Raw genomic sequence first — 17,901 nt, forward strand, 5'->3', positions numbered from 1 at the left:
AAACGGTCTAAAACTGAGTGATTACGACATTAAGCCTAAACTGTTGGTTCAAAGCGAGTATTTGCACATACAATCAATCAACTTGAACATGCTGTTCAACTGTTTGTTAAGCTAAATGTCTGTTAGAGGTCAGAGGAGAATGGCCAGACTGCTCTGAGCTGACAGGAAGGAAACAATAACTCAAACACTTATTACAAGCAAGTTATGCAGAAGAGCATCTCAGAAGGACTGCAGCGGCAGAAGACCACACTCTGGAAACTGACTATACAAACAGTCTAACCAAAATCAGAAAAAGGGTTTCTGGTCTTAGGAGTTTTCATTGGGATCAGAATTTGACATAAAAATAAAAGCATGGATCCACCCCGCCTTCCAGTAACATTTCAGGCTGCTGATGGTGTGAGGATGTGGGACTTTTAATAGCAACTGGGCATCACCGAATCACCACAGAATTGCTGCTGACCATGTCCATTTGACCACAGTGTTCCCATCTTCTCATGGCTGCTTCCATGTCACAAAATTCAAATGATCACAAACATATTTCTTGAACATGACTCTTAATCAAGAGCTTGCTGAATTAAAATGGACCAAAATCTCTGAGGAATGTCGTTGATTCTAAGCCACAAAGAATTGAGGCAAAAGACTGGTAAGATGTACCCAATAAAATGGCCAGCGAGTGTATACTGACCTCGTTATTTGAAACTCTTTTAATATCAGAAGCCATGACTATAACAGCATTTACATGACAGAAAATTAGGAAAAATCCATACAAGGTCAAAAGCAGCTAATCAGAAACACCAAAAATGTTTTACATTTTACTTTTATTTAAATAAATATTTACATAACAGCTTCGTATAAATCAAATGTCTTTTTCTTACACAACCACATCGTTCTAAAATCAACCGCTTTAACAAGGAGGAAGAAGAAAATAAGAGGTGGATTACGATGATACTGTTAATCTGAAGAGAGGCGGGTTAATCTAAACCCCTCATGTTGATCACTGAGCAAATATCCCTGTTTTCAATCATAAAGGCTGAACCTGGTTGATATTTACCTTCACTCAAACACCATTTAACACGTGACACTTAAGAACTTGCCCATCTTTCATTATAAATCTTGTTATACTATGCATAAATCTACATGATAATTTGATATACATTTTAATTCATTGTTACTAAGGAATAGGAAGATGATAATCTACACTATTGGAATAAAAAAACAAAGCCAGATGCTACTTAAGAAGAACATGTGGCTAAAAAAGTAAAGAAAATATATCAACAACTTAAGTCACACATGATTCATTCAGGCACAAACAAAGCAAAAGACAGCCTTGGTGAAATTTAAAGACACCACTCATACAGTTTAGGCTATAACGCCTCGCTAAACGGTGTACAGTATATGGCTCGGCTTGAGGGAAAAAAAGTCAGGTAATGTGATCTCAGAAGATCGGAGCACACAAATAATGCCCAAGCTACAGTTCTAACCCACATCTCTCTAATCAAGGTGTCGAAATTGTTTCTGAAATACTACAATAAAAACATGACAGTGAAATCAAAGTGTAGGAAACACAGCTTAACCCCTCAAAAGAAATTGTGCAGTTGTGCCCTTCAGAGATTATCGACGTCGCTTAAACACATCTGGAGACAACGGCAGCTTAACACACTCCACTACAGGAAACGGGTGTAAAAATGACAAAAACCGACTGAGGAACAAACTTGCAAATAACCATTTGTTTAATGCAGCAGGTTGGTGGTTACGCTTCACGAGGATTCAAAAGATAAAACAATAAAATGCTCTTTGTTTTCTATTGCTGTCAGGTCATGCATGTAAACTCTATTCTCCTAATAAAACCAATTGTTTACTTAAAAATGTATAAAGAAAATACTCTTTTTCTTCAAAATACTATGCGGGGAAGGATTAAAGGGTGAAATATCATGTTTCAACAACACCTCGTTGTTTTCATCCTGAGATTTGAACCAATGTGTAACCCCTCCGAGGAGGTTTTTCTTTTTAAAACACACGTGAAGATTCAGTGTTTGGTGAGGATGTCCCACTGGTCGGTGAGCGTCTCAGATGAAGCCATCGTTACGGTATCCGAAGACCGTCATACTGCTTGGGTTTTGGGTTGGTGCGAGCGTGTCCCGCTCACAAAGTTATAAACCAAAAACTGGGAAGTGCCAAAATAATGCGTGGCGAAGAGTTTCCCGTCGGGAGTGGGGTCGGAGAAGGCGATCTCATCTTTGCTCAGGTATGAACCGTATATGAAATTATTCCTGTGCAGAAAAACAAACAAATACGAGTTGCATTAATATGACTTTGATTGTGTGTGTGTGTGTGTGTGTGTGTGATGATGACGATGAAATGACTGGCGGTTTGCAGCCGTACTGACCGGAGGCACTCGAGCATGCGCGAAGCGATGCCCTGACGTCTCATCACGCTGACCACCCAGATGCGACTGATGCCGCAGATGGCAGGCTCTGGCGTTGTGGAGCAGCACCAAGCTCTCTGACGTTCAAACATCAACTTCTCTCCCTCCGAACCCTCTGGCATGGGCTCTTCAATCACCCTGTACCCCTGTGAGCATGCACAATCCTCAGTAAACGTCACAGAATAAACGGACACTTACTGATAGCAGCGGTCGAACATCTGTTTATTGTATTATATCCATTTGGTCTGTCTAAATGCTCAGATACCTTAAAACTGTTACATGAGGAAGAAAGAAAGATTAGAAACACAAAACGCAATATTTTAGTTCATATTTTAAGCTATTTTAAACATCTGTATCAGCCAAGAATTTCATTTATCCCAATTTTTACATGATGATCATTCACAAATGTGCTCATCATCATCTCTTACCTCTTGTATGTGCTCAGCTATGAGACACCCAGCCACTTTCTTGTCATTAGAGATAAAGAGGAAGGTTTTGGTCTTTGAGGGACACTTGGTCTCCACCTGCTGGAAGCCGAGGTCATTGTCCACCATCTCCCGGATCTCCTCAACCTGAGGAACAGATTATTGTACATCCAAGAATCAGTATGCTAATGCAGGGATGATAAATATTGGAGCATATCTAAGGATACAGTCCAAGTGAGACTTGAGCACTTTTTTTTTTTTTTTTCAAAGGCAGGGCAGACTTGGAGTATTGGTGTCACATTTACAAATGCAAGCTGAAAAACTGAGATACCCGGTTTTAAATTTCAGGAAAATATAACGAGCTAATCCAGATCCAGGCATTCTTGTGATGTGCTTTTCAGCCTTAGCAGAGGTTATGCAGTCTGTCTGCTCACATTTCAGCTGTTTACAGCTCTTTAAATTATTAAGTGCATAAGGGTGAATTCTCTGCTCAGACTCAGACAAACGCAGCAAAGTTGGCTGCTTACGTCACACAGAGACCCACAAACATGAATGAGCATTTTACTTGCTGAAGACAAAAACTGAGCGATGAAAGACCCTACAACAGTAAATAGCTTCAGTAAAAGCTTTGAGTTTCAGACCTTAGGCCCGAGCCACACAGGCCTAGAGACTGGCAAGGGATTCCCAGGTAACTGCTCGTTGCTAGCAGAAAAAAATTACCCAATCAGTTGGCGAGTTGTTGAAGGCTATTGCTGAATGAAATGCAAACACTCACCAAAAACTCACTAAAAAAGAAAAGAAAACATCCACCTTCAAAGCAAAGCCTTCACCCTTTAAAATATATTGGTTGCACCTCGACCCAACTAGAAAGAATGGCCCAGGACAGAAATCTCTTGAGATCTACCTGTGGCACCCCATACCCTGGGAGGGGTGGCGGGCAATAGTAGTAGTAGTAAATTACGACTTTTACTTTGAAGGGGAACATTCTCTGTTTCTGGTTTGTGTCCCACTTTCTCAAGTTTAACTTCAGCTTAGTGCTCAGTTATCAATTTGCAGGCAAGTCAACGTCTTCCTGTGTGATACTGCAAATGTTGGTATTGAACCAATACTAAGTAAATACAGAGCCAATACTAGCGATACCAATACTGATACTATTAACTTAAAAAAGCAGCTTATGTAAGGAACAGCAATGTGTCGCGATTTATGAGTCGAATCATCACTAATTTATAAATTCTGAACACATTTTAATGGCCACTAAATTGCTGTGATTTTTACTTTCCAAAGTACAAGCCACTTAGTAATACACACCTTTCAGTTTTTCATGCATTTTGAAACAGTTTGGTGTTTTTTTAGAAATGTAGAATTTAAATGCCTTCTGTTCTTTAAATGTGCTATAGGCTAGGGATGGGTATCGAAAACCGGTTCTTGTTGAGAACCGGTTCCACTGTTTCAATTCCTTGCAATTTTTTGCCATTTTTGCAAACGATTCCCTTATCGATTCCAGTCGCCCCAAATGACGTCACCACATTGCGGAGTGTCATTTACCTGGCAGGAAACATGGCGGCTCAAACGCTAAAAAGTTTGGTTATACTTTACGAGAACGGATTACAACAGGGCGCCTTGCAATACTTGCAAAGTAGATATTTCATTTAAGGGAGGAAACACTACGAATATGCAAAAGCATTTGCTCACAAAACACGTGATGACCTTAAATGAATGTCATGTTTTTAATTCCGCTCCGGACTCGTGAATCTCAACCCAGCAGCAGCGGTAACGTTTGCACGTCCTCTCCCTTTAATGCAGCAGGTAAATCATCAACTAACAGTGCATATTATGTTAGCGCGATCTGCCTTATTACAAAACCTGCCATTACTGTGCATTTAGGTGACCATGATGAGAGAGACAGAGTCTGGCTGGCTCAGATGCTGGCAGTTCTCGCTGCAGTCTGCCGGTAGCGTCTCCTTTCAGGCCAGGATAGACGAATGTCACCGAGCAGTGACTAAGTTTGTGGTAAAAGGCTTGCACCCATTTGCCACAGCAGATGCCCCCGATTTTCGGTAAGTGAATGTGTTTAATTGTAGGCAGGGACATTACTGGATATTCTTGTGTAATTGTTACAGAATAATTTATGTTATACTTTGTTATTGCTACAGAAGAATATTTATTTTATTATTTTACATTTACAACTTTTTTTCATGGGGACCCTGTGACACCCCATTGAAGAGCCATAGGCTGGATCTCTTAAGACCTCACTGTTGGGTTTGTAAGGCCATGCTACTCCTAAATTTCTATCTTGTTCAAAGAGAAGATATAAAACAAAGTTCTAAGCTAATCGACCTTAGTCGATTAGCTTAGAACTTTGTCTGAAACTCCTTTTTAAAAAAAAGAATCGATAAAGAATCGAATCGTTAAACAGAATCGAAAATGGAATCGGAATCGTGTAAATCTTGTCAATACCCATCCCTACTATAGGCTATAAATAAAATTTTAGTGCATGCTTGAGGTTTGTGTTTTTTCCATTTCCCCCAAAAATAATTTAACGCAATGCAGTGTGACACATACTGAACTTAGAGAGTGGAAACAAAATATCGATCATATCGTGCTAGTATCGATCTGATACCAATACCAGTGTTGGGATCGACACTATCAACACATTTGGATTGACCTGCCCACCTCTAGTGATCATGGGAATCTACTAGCAAGCAAAGCAATTGCAAGATTTTTGGTGCAGTACCTTCTTTGCAACACAAAGCAACCACTTGGCAACATGTCAGGGAATACACATTTTTCCCTAGTGGAGAAAAGTACCTATTGTTACCTTTTGCTAGGCCCGTGTGACTGCTACCTCAGACAGTCACTCCCTGCAAAGGATTCTCAAAAGAGTATTTTATTTAAATGTATTTATACTTATTATTCTGTTACACTTGAGGAGGTTGTTGCAACCTGTAGAATTACAGCAGTCTGTAATTCAACTGCATGCTGGCTATTTCATGTTAACTCGGTGGCAGTAAAAGACGGAGCCAAAAAATATAAAAACTGGGAACTTCTTGTTTTGGGGACCTAACTATCAATCCAGACATATAAGCCCTGAAGAGTTCACGCTAGCAAACGCTGGTGTAAACATACCTTCTTCAGAGCATATTTGGGATCATCTGGCAGGACGAGAATGATCTTGCCATCTGGAAACTCAGACAAAATCCTCTCCTTTTTCCAACCCTGACAAAAAAAAGGAAAGCAAAAAGAATAGAAAATATTTAATTATGTCATCTAAATGTCCTAAGTAGGTATTAATCCATTTTCTATATGCAGTCACTCCCAATCTTGGACAATTTTGGCAAATAGGCGCAAAACATTCCAGGTAATAAATCTTCTTATAAGCCGACAGAATCATTTGACGTAAACCAAATAAAATTACATTTTCAATTTAACTTTATTTACTGTCTCTTCTGCCACCAGAAAAGTCAGTAAGAATAAATCACACTTGAACTGAATAAACAAAGAGCTGTGCTGACCTACTTTTCTAGAGGTGGGAAGTTAGAAAATGTCCAACGGGCAATCCTAAGGAGGAATCTTATCAAATACCTGCAGTCTTGCTCACTGTAGTGCAGCATAGAGTGGAAGACGAGGGTCAAGACTCCCTTTATCAAGAATCCTCAGTTGTCCCTGCACTGCATTGTATATTTTTTGTAAACCATATCTATAAATTTGTTGGCATTTATTGCTCTGATCCAGGGAGTCAGTTTAACAGGCATAGGCATGTGACTTTCCCTCACCACATATTTGACGGCGCTGATGAACTGGTTGTGAAACAGCAAATGCTGAGATTCATCCTCGGGGTTGGCAGCAGAGTAGAGCATCCCACACACACTGCAGGCCACTGCTCCAAAATGCTTCTGTCCTGCATCCTGCGAGAACAAAGCAAAGCAATAAGCTCACTCTCAAGAATTCAATTTCACTTAGTTTTCCAGAGTGACAGAACACAGAAAGAACCCAACTTATGATCCATGTTTTCCATTGCAAAAGCGCAGGATTTAAAATGAGGTCAGAGGAAACTATCTCGTTCACTCACAATAACTGTTTGGGTGCCATCTTTGTCAGCCTCCTTTAGCTTCTTGACTTCTTTTTGCAGGCAAGCTTCGGAGAGAGGAGCCCCGCCATCCTGTGGCTTCACAGCTTTGCTGCGATTCAAAAACACATCGGGTTACTGAAGGTTTCAACCGCTAAGAAGCAAAAAAACCTAAATAAAACATGTCAAACAACTTTAGAAAAGCTTCTTACTCTTGACAAGGCTTTCCTGGTGTCTGCTCTGCTTCCTTCAAGCTTTCTGCTTTACTCTCTGGAGAAAGATCAACGTATAAAAGAAAGGATTTTACACAGCAACATAATTATACACACATTTAAGAAGGTTGTTGACAAAATACAATAAAAATAAAAAAAACTTAAAATATAAATTCCTAATTTACTTAAACAACATATTGAGAGTAAAATAAATAAATAAATAACATTTAGCGCTGATCTTGGAAAAGTTAATGCTTTGAAACATTAGTCAAAGATCCAAGACTGGACTTATATGACAACATGTGCTGCACTCGCGGTTAACTGATGAAAGAAGCTGAAATCTGAGGTGGACATAGTTTTATTGCCGTTTTTACCCTTTAAAGGAACGTGACCTTGTGGGTAACCTGTTCAGGTCCAGTGTTCGGCGATGTGAGACATAACACTACCAGCACAAAGCTGCAGACGCAACTAAGTGCACGCTGACAGGGGTGCTTACCTTAATGTAATCAGTATTTAGAGGCCTGAATTTCAACCTAACAGCTATCCAAACACTGCATGTTGTGTTTGCTGTCCTATAAGCAGGCAGATAAGAACCACGTTTATGCAACAGTGTCGGCCTGCCAGGAAGAATAAGCTGGTTAAAGATGAGAGATGTGAATTTCACTTTTTTAAAACATTTCTATGCATTTATTTTGATTAAGGTGAAGTAAGAAACAACCTAAAAGAGCAGGATTTAAAATGTGTGTTGCTTGCCTCATTATTTTGATAAATTATTCTAGTCTATGGCCTAATTCAAATCTGAATGATAAAAATTAACTTTTTTTTCTCATAAAAAATTGTGGATCGTACACTGGTAGTGCAGCCCTCTACCATAACTGAAAATACAGACTCTCTGGATGCTTGATCCAGATTAACTGGAGGTATTTTCAAGAAACCAAGATGATGCCTCCCAACTTTTCTTTTTTCCATTTCACATGTATTTGTGAAGCTTATGTTTTCTATTTTTCCTCAAAATAATAAAGAGTCTGAATCTGAATTAATCACGTCTACGTTGGGACACTTCTGGTAGCACTTTCAGGCAAACCTCTCCATGACTTTTTGAGTAATCCTGCTAGCAGACACTGGCACAGACAGGTAGACAATCTGGACGAGCTGATGGAGGTAAATCTGAGTCAGGATTGCAATTAATATACACAGATACCTGTAAGCTTGTCAGACACTTTGGCGCTCTCTTCAGGTGGAGCTGATGAAAGTGGATGAGCTGCATTCTGTGTATGAAAGAAAAAAGGTAAGTAACATGTACAGCGCCTGTGACACTGATCATAGAATAATTTATTTCTGACTTACCTTGCACTTGTCGTTTTCTTTACATGCGGGATCTGTGGGTCTCTGAGGCACTGAAATTGCACCAGCCTTAGAGGCAGCAGGCTTCATCCCAGATGTGGCTGCAACAGCAGGCCGAGCTGCAGGTGAAGCAGATGGTTTCAGCTGTGTTAGATTTGCATCGGCACCTGCAGTCTTCAGCTGAGGTGAAACAGAAGCTGCAGGCTTGGACTGAGCTGGAGCTGAAACAACTTTAGACTGAGTTGCAGTCGGGACTGGAGACTTTAACGGAGCATTCGCTGAAGAAGCAAGTTTGGATGAAGCTGCAGTTGCAGCTGTGGCCTTAGACTGTGTTGCTGGTGCAACAGCTGGGTTTAACTGTGCGGGCTTTAACTGAGCTGGAGCTGCAACAGAGGGCTTTGACTGACCTGAGATCTGCCCAGCAGGCTTGGTCTGAGCTTTGAGTTTTGCCTGGTTGGCAAGTTGCGCTGTGAGCGTGGGCTTTGATAGTAGAGTGGGTTTAGGCTGAGCCGAAGGGTTTGACTGGAGGCCGGGTGGTTTCGGCTTTGCTGGTAATGGGTCATCATCCAGCTCAAAATCGTCAGGAGAATATTTCGGCCTGGGTCTGTATGGCTTGTACTCAACTTCCATTTTCAGTTTCTGAGCATTAAGTCCGTTGGGCATGGGAGGTGGTATTGCTGGGAGGGTTCTCTTGGTTCCTGATCTTGTGACTTTTGGCGCGGGCTCTGGAGTAGCTGCTGCTTTAGTAGTCTGAGCCTTGCTTTGCCGTGTAGTTCTACGGTTTTCAGTACTAGGAGGCTCCGTTTTAGAGGCTTCAGGTTTTCCAGTTTCAGTTTTAGGGGGTTCAGTTTTAGGAGTTTCAGTTATCGTTGGTTGTTTTTTGGAGGTTTCAGCTTTAGTGGGTTCAGTTTTAGTGGGTTCAGTTTTAGATGGTTCAGTTTTAGCCAGCTCAGCCTTAGGCTCATTCTTGGGAGCTTCTGCCTTCGGTGTAGCAGGTTTGCTAGATGCAGAAGGACTCAGTTGGGAGGTTGCTGGACTGGCTGCAGGTTGAGGAGGTGGTGTGGTAACAGGGCTCACTGGAAAAAGAGAGGCAGCAGAAAAAGGTGCCTGCCAATCCATGTCTGAGAACATCTGATTTGCTTGGTCGGACTTTAGTTTCTTCACACGTGCCCACGACATTTTCTCTCTCTGCAGCTCGACCTGTCTGAGTCTTTGATATCGAGTCAGCTTCTTTTTCTCGTGGACTTTCAGCGGCACTGAAATCTGCGTGATGAAGAAACGTCTCTTTGGAGGCTCGGCGGAAGGCTGAGTTTCAGCTGAATCAGCCGTTGAGGGCTGGGCTGGGGGGGCCTCAGGAGCAGGGGTCACCGAAGGAGGGGCGCATCCCTCTGGTCCAGCAGGAGTTGGGACATTAACCGTGTTGGCATCTTGCGTGTTAACAGGCGGGCGTTCCTTCTTGCTGGCTTCACTCTTGGCTGCTGCTGCTGCCGCTTGTTTTTCTTCTTCTATCCTCTTCAGCAGCATGCTGTCTGTGGCAATGTCCTCTGCGATCTCCTGACACAGGGCTAAGAGATTCAGCTGCTGCCTATTTGCACTTCTCTTAGCTGCCGCAGCCTTCTGCTCAGCCAGAGCTGCGAGGCGAGCTTTGGTTCTCGCTTGCGTGTTCATTTCTTGTTTCTTGGGTTTTTCTGGCTCTTGAGCTTTCTTTTCCTCTTCGGTCTTTTCAGCTGTGCTGTTTTGCTTCATGTCAGGCCCACTAGTGTTACATATGTACTTCTCATTCACCTTTTCCTCAGGCAGGCCTGCCTCGGCTGTTTCTTGTGGCTTTTCTACTACTGCAATGTCACTGTCTTCATCATTCTCTTCCTCCACCACTATAATCTCATGTCCGATCTCGATGTCCTCTAGAATCTGCACTTCTTGTATGTCCAGGTTATCTTGAGCATCCTCTATCACCACTACATTAATGTCTTCAATCAGGCTTTGGGGTTCAGAGTCATGGGAGGTATTCATGTCCACCATGTGAGATGACTGGTGGTCAGAAGGCTGAATAACCTGAACGTCTTCCTCCACAGGTGAAATGTTTGTCTCCTGCTCTGCTACCTCCCCTGAACTAGCCGCCGCTTCAGTAAACACAGTTTGCTCGGAACCATTTAAAGTCCTCTCACTCTCCGCCTTCTCCTCCATCGACTCACTTTCTGGATTCACCTGCTCTGAAAGAGAGGCCGCCAGACCTGATTCGGTTGCAGCTTGAGTGACGATATCAAAGTGAATTTCACTCTGTGGGACTGGCTCTAAAATCACATATTCCTCAGATGCACCACCTGGTACCTCAAATTCAGTGGAGGATGTAGTCGTTGTTGGTGGAGTTGTTGTTGTTACCGTGACGCCCGCAGCTTCCTGAATGCCAGCATCGTGCTGCACCTGCTCAGAAAACTCAGTGGCTCTGATGCACTCTGAAATGCCATTTCCTTCACTTTTCACTGTCATTTCACTCTTCACTTCTGCAGCATCTCCTGACCCTCCATCTGCCACGCTCATGTCACTGCCAGAACTGATCGGTGCAACTTCTTTCACATCCACGGTAGCGTTAATCTGCTCCAACTGTGCTGGCTGCGCTTGTACTTCCATTTCAACCCCTGCCTGGCTGTCTGGGACACAAATTTCCTCCTTAGCAACTTCATTTACCAGCTGCATGCCACCAATTTCTCTGTTGTCTTCATTACTGGAAAAGTTTGTTTCCATCTGTTGAGCCTCTGTGCATTGTATATCTAATATAGAAACGACATCGTGCTTCTCTGCTGCCGCTGCAGACACATCACGATCATCATTACTCTCTGGGCTACTAATGGGCTCGTACACTATCTGGTTTTCATGGGGCCCGACCGCTGACTGATTAACCATCTCAATCTGCTCCTCAGAAGGCTGAATTACGACATTGTTGTTGTCGGTTTGCCCACAAACAAAAAGCATTACTTCGCTGCTATCTGCTCCTCCTCCTTCAATGTTACCAACAGATCCGTCAGCCTTGACCTCATTAAACATTTGGCTCCCCGTTTCCTCTTCTAACACTGAAGCTTCCCTTTCTGTTGATTCACTTGTTATATCCACGTCAGCACGAGGCCCTCTCTGTTTCTGAATTTCTAATAAGGCTGTAGTGTCTTCATTTATTTCCTCAGTAACATTACTTTGCTGTTTTGTTAGATAAGGACTCCCTTCTGCAGTAGTTTCTAAAATGTTAACACATTCAGAAGCAGGCTCTTCCTCATTTCTAGTCTCACAGCGTGCAGACATAAGATCTTCCTGAACGTCACCGACCTCCTGATTTCCATCGTTGTGTACTTCAACGTCAGATCTTTCTTCTCCTGATTCTGTTGTCTGCACTTCCATTTCTCCTTGATTCTCAACAGCGCTTAAGCTTTCCTCGTTAACCTCGACATCCTTTTCCTCGCACTCTGTCCCGGTCAAATCTTTTTCCACTTCAGTGTCTGTAGTGAGTTCGCTGACCTCTTGACCTCTCTGATTTTGTTTATTTGTCAGATAAGTAATCTTCTCTGGTGCTTCTACTGTCTGTATTTCCATTTCTCCTGGACTCTCAGTAACACTGACACATTCAGCATCGACTTTGTCATCCTTTTCTTCAGTATTAATGAAATCTTTACCTGCCTCAGTGTCTGTTTTGAGCTCAGTGGTCTCCCGATCTTTCTTACTTTGTGTTTCTGGCACATTCTTTAGATCAGAAACCTCCTCCGGTGTTTCTGTTGTCTGCACTTCCACTTTTCTTTGACTCTCAGCAGCAATGACACAGTCGGCCTTAACCTTATCATCCTCCTCTTCACTCAGAGCATTAATAAAGTCTTTCTCTACTGTAGTGTTTATAGTCAGTTCACTGACCTCCTGACCTTTCTGGCTTGGGTTATTTGTTGGCTCAGATGTCTCCTTTGGTGCTTCTGTTGCCTCCATTTCCACCTGACTCTCAGCAGCAGTGACACAATGTGCTTTGTTGGGGTGATTTGTGGGATTCCTTAATCCTTTGTGGACTTCTTTAGATATGTCTCCCGTAGGTTCAGCGGCTTCCTGTATCTCCTGGCTGTGTGCTGAAATAGAAATATCTGCTATTAATGTATCCTGCTTTTTGTTTTCATTCTCTGCACCAGTAACAGGCTCTGTATGTACGTCTGTGCTCCGTTCACAGACATCTTTGCTCGTCTGATTTTGTATTTCCGCTGCAGGTGTGCTAGAAATCTCCTCTGATGCAGCTGCAGACTCCATGTCGACTTCATTTAGGCTGTTCTCACTTTGTATTTCCACTGAAATCTCTTGTGTCGATTTAGCCTGCTCTTCCATTTCAATTTCTCTCTCTGGGACAGCGACGGGCTGCGTATATGAATCTTCTGTGTGTTCACTGACATCCTGACTCTTCTGCTTATGCGTTTCTGCTGCTGGTGGGATACAAAGCTCTTCTGATGTTGTTGTGGTCTCCATCTCCACTTCAGATAGACTTTTGCCGCATTGTACTTCCACTGAAATCTCTGCCTCTGATATCGATGGAGCCTGTTTTTCCATTCCATTTTCATTCTCCGAGACACTGATGGGCTGCATGAGTATGTCTGTGTTATGTTCAATGACATCCTGGCCCTTTATTTCCAATGCAGGTATGCTAGCAACCTCCTCTGGTGTTTTCTGCTCCGCATCCACTTCATTTTGACTTTGCACCAGCTGGATTTCCACTGAGGTGGATTCTTTAGGGGAGTCTGGTGTTGATGTCACTGACTGTGTATGTACATCTGTGCTATATTCTGTGATAACCTTGCTTATCTGACTTTGGATTTCCACTGCAGGTATCTTAGAAACCTCCTCTGAAGGTGCTGCAGACTCCATACCCACTTCACTCTGAATTTTCTCACTTTGTGCTTCCACTGAAGGGACCACTTCGGAAATCTCTGGTGTGGTTTTAGCCTTTTCTTCTTTTTTGTTTTCATTTTCTGCAACAGTCACAGAGTCGATCTGCATGCCTGCACCATCTTCACAGACATCCTGACTCGTCTGGGTTTCTGTTTCCACTGCAGATGTGTCAGAAACCACCTCTGATGTTGTTGCAGTTTCCATCTCAACTTCATTTTGACTTTTCTCACTCTGTAATTCCATCATAGAGGCATGTCCGGTAAATTCTATTGGCGATTTAGGCTGATCTTCTGTTTTGTTTTCGTTCTTAGGGACAGTCACAGACTCTGTATAAACTGTGTCTGTAATATGTGCACCAACATCCTGATTCTCCTGGTTTTGTATTTGCGCTGCAGGTATGTTAGAAACCTCCTCTGATGTTGCTGCAGACTCCATCTCCACTACTTCTGGACTTTTCTCACTGTGCACTTCCACTGAATGAGCTGCTTCAGAAATCTCTGGAGTTAGTGTCACACATTTATCTTCATTCTGCACAGTTTGGAAATTTTCAATCATTGAGTCTTCTGTAATCTCTTTAGGGATGTCGTCTGTATTGCATTCATTGATTTCATGATTTTTGTGACTTTGTATTCCTGCTCCAGGTGCAATGTCAGAACTCGTCCCCAATGTGGTCTGTAGCTCCACTTCTGTTTGACTTCTCTGGATTTCCACTGAAGCGGATGGATATGAAACCTCCATTGTTAATTTTGTCTGCATTTCCACAGATTGCACATTTTCAACAATTTGATCCATGTGTGATTCAGCTGTGGTAGATTCACTGTCCACCTGGCTCATCTGATGCGTTTGCTCAATGTTACAGATCTCCACTGATGTGGTTTCAGCCTCTACATCGTCTGGTGTTTCCATTCGTTTTTCCACAGCAGCAACACATTCAGCTTCTTTGCTGCTCTCATAGTTTGCAGTCCTCAGATCTTCCTGAACTTTGTCACTCGTGGCTTCGCCGTCTGGCCTCTCCTGGTTTTGTACGTCCACTTTAGCTGCTGGATTACTAACCTCCAAAGCTGATAAGCTCTGTGTTTGTATTTTCTCTTGGCTCTCAGACCCATCAGCACATTCAAAGGTTTTAATGTTGTCAGATTTATCATCCATAACATGAACCTCTGTGGATTCGGCTGTAGTAGCGTTGCAGATTTCCTGGGTCTCAAGAATTTGCACTTCTGTATTAGAAACTTCTGAAATCACTATGTTCTGTGTTTCTATTTTAGTTTCAGTCTCAGCTCCACTACTATGTCCAAAGCTCACAGAGTGTTTGTCTTCCATAATTCTACAGTTTTCTCCCACATGATCCTCATGAAAGTTTGTAGATATGTCTGCAATAGGTTCAGGAGCATCCTGTTTTTCCTGTCTTTGTATTTCCACTACAGAAATCTCCTCTGATGCTGCTGCAGTCAGTATATCCATGTTGATCTGGCTGCTTGCTGCAGTGACACAAATCATGCTCGTGTCTCCTTCTGTGCTCTCAGAATCTTCTTTAACTCCATCATCAGGCTTTTCTGCAGTGTTGTCAAAAAGTCTGTGGTTCTCCTGATTTTGCAGATCTACGCTAGGTGCTATCTGACCGTCTGGAACTGTAAAACATTCGGAAATCACTTCTCTTTGAACAGCCTCGCAATCAGGAGTCAATATTTCAGTGCAGCTGTCAGTCATCACACAGTCATGGCTCAGTTGTCTCTCAACCAAACCTCCAGGACAAGAGACGACCTGAGTCAACTGGAAGTCAGCTTCTTTTCCATCGCTTTCTTGAAGATCTTCCTCAGACCTTATGACCATTGTTTCCACATCAACACACGTGTCGGTAACTGCAATTGGCACGTCATCCTGGGTGTCTACAAGATTTGATTCCCCGTCGGAAGTAGCGAGAGCTCTGACAATGTCTGCTTGAGTCTCATTCTCTGGAATACCACTTTCCACAAGCAGCTGTTCCGATGCAGAGTTGAATTCGTTACTAAGGGCTGCAGATATGGTGGCAGATTCAGTTGATCCCTTAGCTGTACACTGAACACTCAATTTATTCTCTCCAGAAACAAACTGTGTGGTTTCATTTGTTTTAGTTTCAGTTCTCAGACTCTCTGACATGCAAGACTGTTTTTCATCTTTACACTTTGGATCCACCTCTCCAGCAGCCAAACTTAGTGTTTCCATTGATGATGGTAGTGTTTTATCATCTAAATCCTTTTGAACGAACTCTTCCTCATCCTTCTTTTCAGCCTCGGATATGAGATGGTCTGAAATGTCTCTTGATGATGCTGGTGTTTCATTATCTACACCCTTTTGGCTTTCTACATTTTGTAATTCTTTATGTTTACTTTCATTAGCTGAAGACTCAAATTTGGTGTCTGTTACAGAGACCGTAGTTTCCTTTGACACCTCCTGTGGTGCAATAGCTGATATTTGTGGTCTCTCTTGCTCAGTAAAAGATTCTGCAGATTCTTTTTTAATGTTCTCATTTGCCTCATCTGTAGTTTCAAGACATGGTGAATCTGTGAATATACCATAATTGTGGTCCATCTGTATGGGGTCCTTAGGTGGAGAAGATAAACCTTGACTCGTATCCTCGGAGACAGAAGGAGACTCTTCCGTCTTTCGCTTGGCTTTGACTCGATTTGAGTATTTTCTGATGCAGCGGGCCTTGTCTTCATCATCCCTTTCTCTGAAGAAGTCAGCCTTACTACCATCACTACTCAACTTGTCAGAGTCCATGGAGGCAGTTCGCTTCAGGGAGGTTTTGGAGTTCGCTTTCGGTGAGGGAGCTTCTCCACAGGAGGCACTTGTGGCTTTCTGGAGCTTGGCTTTTTTGACAGGTGGGTCAGGGGAAGTTTTGCTGGAATCCTTCAGAGGCGAGCTCTGTTTGGGGGACTTGGCTAGTTTATGTCCCCCTTCCGGTGAAGCACAGAGTTTTTTCTTAGTCCGTGGGGCTGCTGTCTTTTCTTTCATATTTCCTGTGTTGTTATGTGACTGATTATTGGCGGCTGGTACAGTTTTGGATGGCGCAGCCTCTCCGTCCTCATCCAACTTCCTTATCTTGGACTGCGAGTCTGGAGGAGACGATCCTCTCTTTGAGGCCGGCATTCTGCAAAATATTTCACAAAAACATGATAAAGCTGAGGCGAGGACTTACAAGGAAAATAATCCTGTAGTTACAAAGTAATTCACTTTTTTTTCCAGCATCATGGATTTTCTCAGTAAAATGGGAACACCTCCTTTCTTGGAAATGATAAGCAATGATAAGGTAATTATAAGCAAATCCATCAACTATTACCTATTTCTTCCACAAGCAACAAAGCTGGCTAACGTTTGACATAAACAGTGATAAATCGTAAACTAGGAGGCTAACGAGTCACACAATGTACGATCTACTTTCACGCACTAATTCCCCATCTACGCGCCTTATTTCATTAGCTGTCTGGCAGCCAGCAGGTTTTACTGTCACTCGGAGTTCATCAGACACTCAGAAATGGTCAGTTAGCTAGCTGAGCGTGGCTAGCGTGCTAGCTGGAAGTCCACAGTGATGGAAGCTAACAGCTAACAGCTAGCAGCAGCAGCAGCCAACTCGCAACAAATGAGCGAACCGAGCCTCGCTGCTCCAAATCAGCCTAAAGAGCGGCGGGACACACCGAACACAGCCCCCACACAGTAGTCCTCACGATACTAAAGTCAGCGAACAGGTAAAGCACGGCATTCGTCCATGAAACTCACTTTGATGTTTTCTTTTTCAACAACAGCTGTTTTTTTCTTTTTTTTCCCGTGAATAAAAATTAACTGTACTTCCGGAGGGAAACGGCGGATATGACGTAGAAGCACTCATTGCGCCCGCAAAATCGAGATTTGTAGTTTTTGAAGAGGAAAATTTAATCACCCAATTCAGTCACAGCTTTAAAACGGTTTCTACTGATACTGATAATTACAGTCTAATTATTATTATTATTATTATTATTTACCGAACGTACACACAACATAAATAATGACTCAAGTGCACACATATATATTTACATATATATATTTATACTGTTTACACTGTATTTGAAACTCTATTTTTGTGTTTTGCGAATATTCTTTTCGTTGGACTGAACGGGAGAGCATAATGGGAGAGCATATTCTGATGCTTGTTCAGAAATTCTTATAATGAATGATGATTTAAAAAATCTCTACTGTGGCATATAATTTCTTGAAATACTTATTTAATTCTAATGATCATTTAAATGAGACTGGATACTAAGGAAGAAGAAAGGGACTTGTATCAATTCGAAAGGATGTGCAGCATGTTCGTGTTATTAAGGACAGAAATGGAAATATACAAACATATGAAGAAAGTGTGCAGAGAAGTAGGAAGTATTACTTTGAGGAGCTAATGAAGGAAGAAAATCAAAGAGAGAGAAGAATGGCTTGAGGACAGTTTGTGAAACAGGAAGTGCAGAAGATTAGTAGGGAGGAAGTTAGGACAGCTGAGAGGATGAAAAGTGGAAA

At 42.4% G+C, this 17,901-nt stretch overlaps 1 protein-coding gene across 1 annotated transcript; it reads right to left on the reverse strand.

The window, feature by feature from the left end:
- Positions 1–724: 724 nt before the first annotated feature.
- On the reverse strand, positions 725–17,223 carry LOC147322133 (uncharacterized). Its single transcript, XM_086306522.1, has 10 exons — positions 17,134–17,223; positions 8,476–16,507; positions 8,330–8,396; positions 7,129–7,186; positions 6,920–7,028; positions 6,624–6,755; positions 5,977–6,066; positions 2,854–2,997; positions 2,387–2,571; positions 725–2,270 (listed from the first exon to the last, which is right to left on the reverse strand). Exons 2-10 carry the CDS (start codon positions 16,504–16,506, stop codon positions 2,102–2,104), a joined length of 8,985 nt encoding a protein of 2,994 aa, XP_086162648.1. The 5' UTR covers position 16,507; positions 17,134–17,223; the 3' UTR covers positions 725–2,101.
- Between the last annotated feature and the right edge of the window lie 678 nt (positions 17,224–17,901).

Source organism: Aulonocara sp. 'chitande type north' Nkhata Bay, linkage group LG9 (assembly GCF_057382095.1).
Source record: "Aulonocara sp. 'chitande type north' Nkhata Bay isolate Kocher_YH1m ecotype deep benthic linkage group LG9, A_spYH_male_GT1.1, whole genome shotgun sequence".
In the NCBI taxonomy this organism is placed as follows: Eukaryota; Metazoa; Chordata; class Actinopteri; order Cichliformes; family Cichlidae; genus Aulonocara; species Aulonocara sp. 'chitande type north' Nkhata Bay.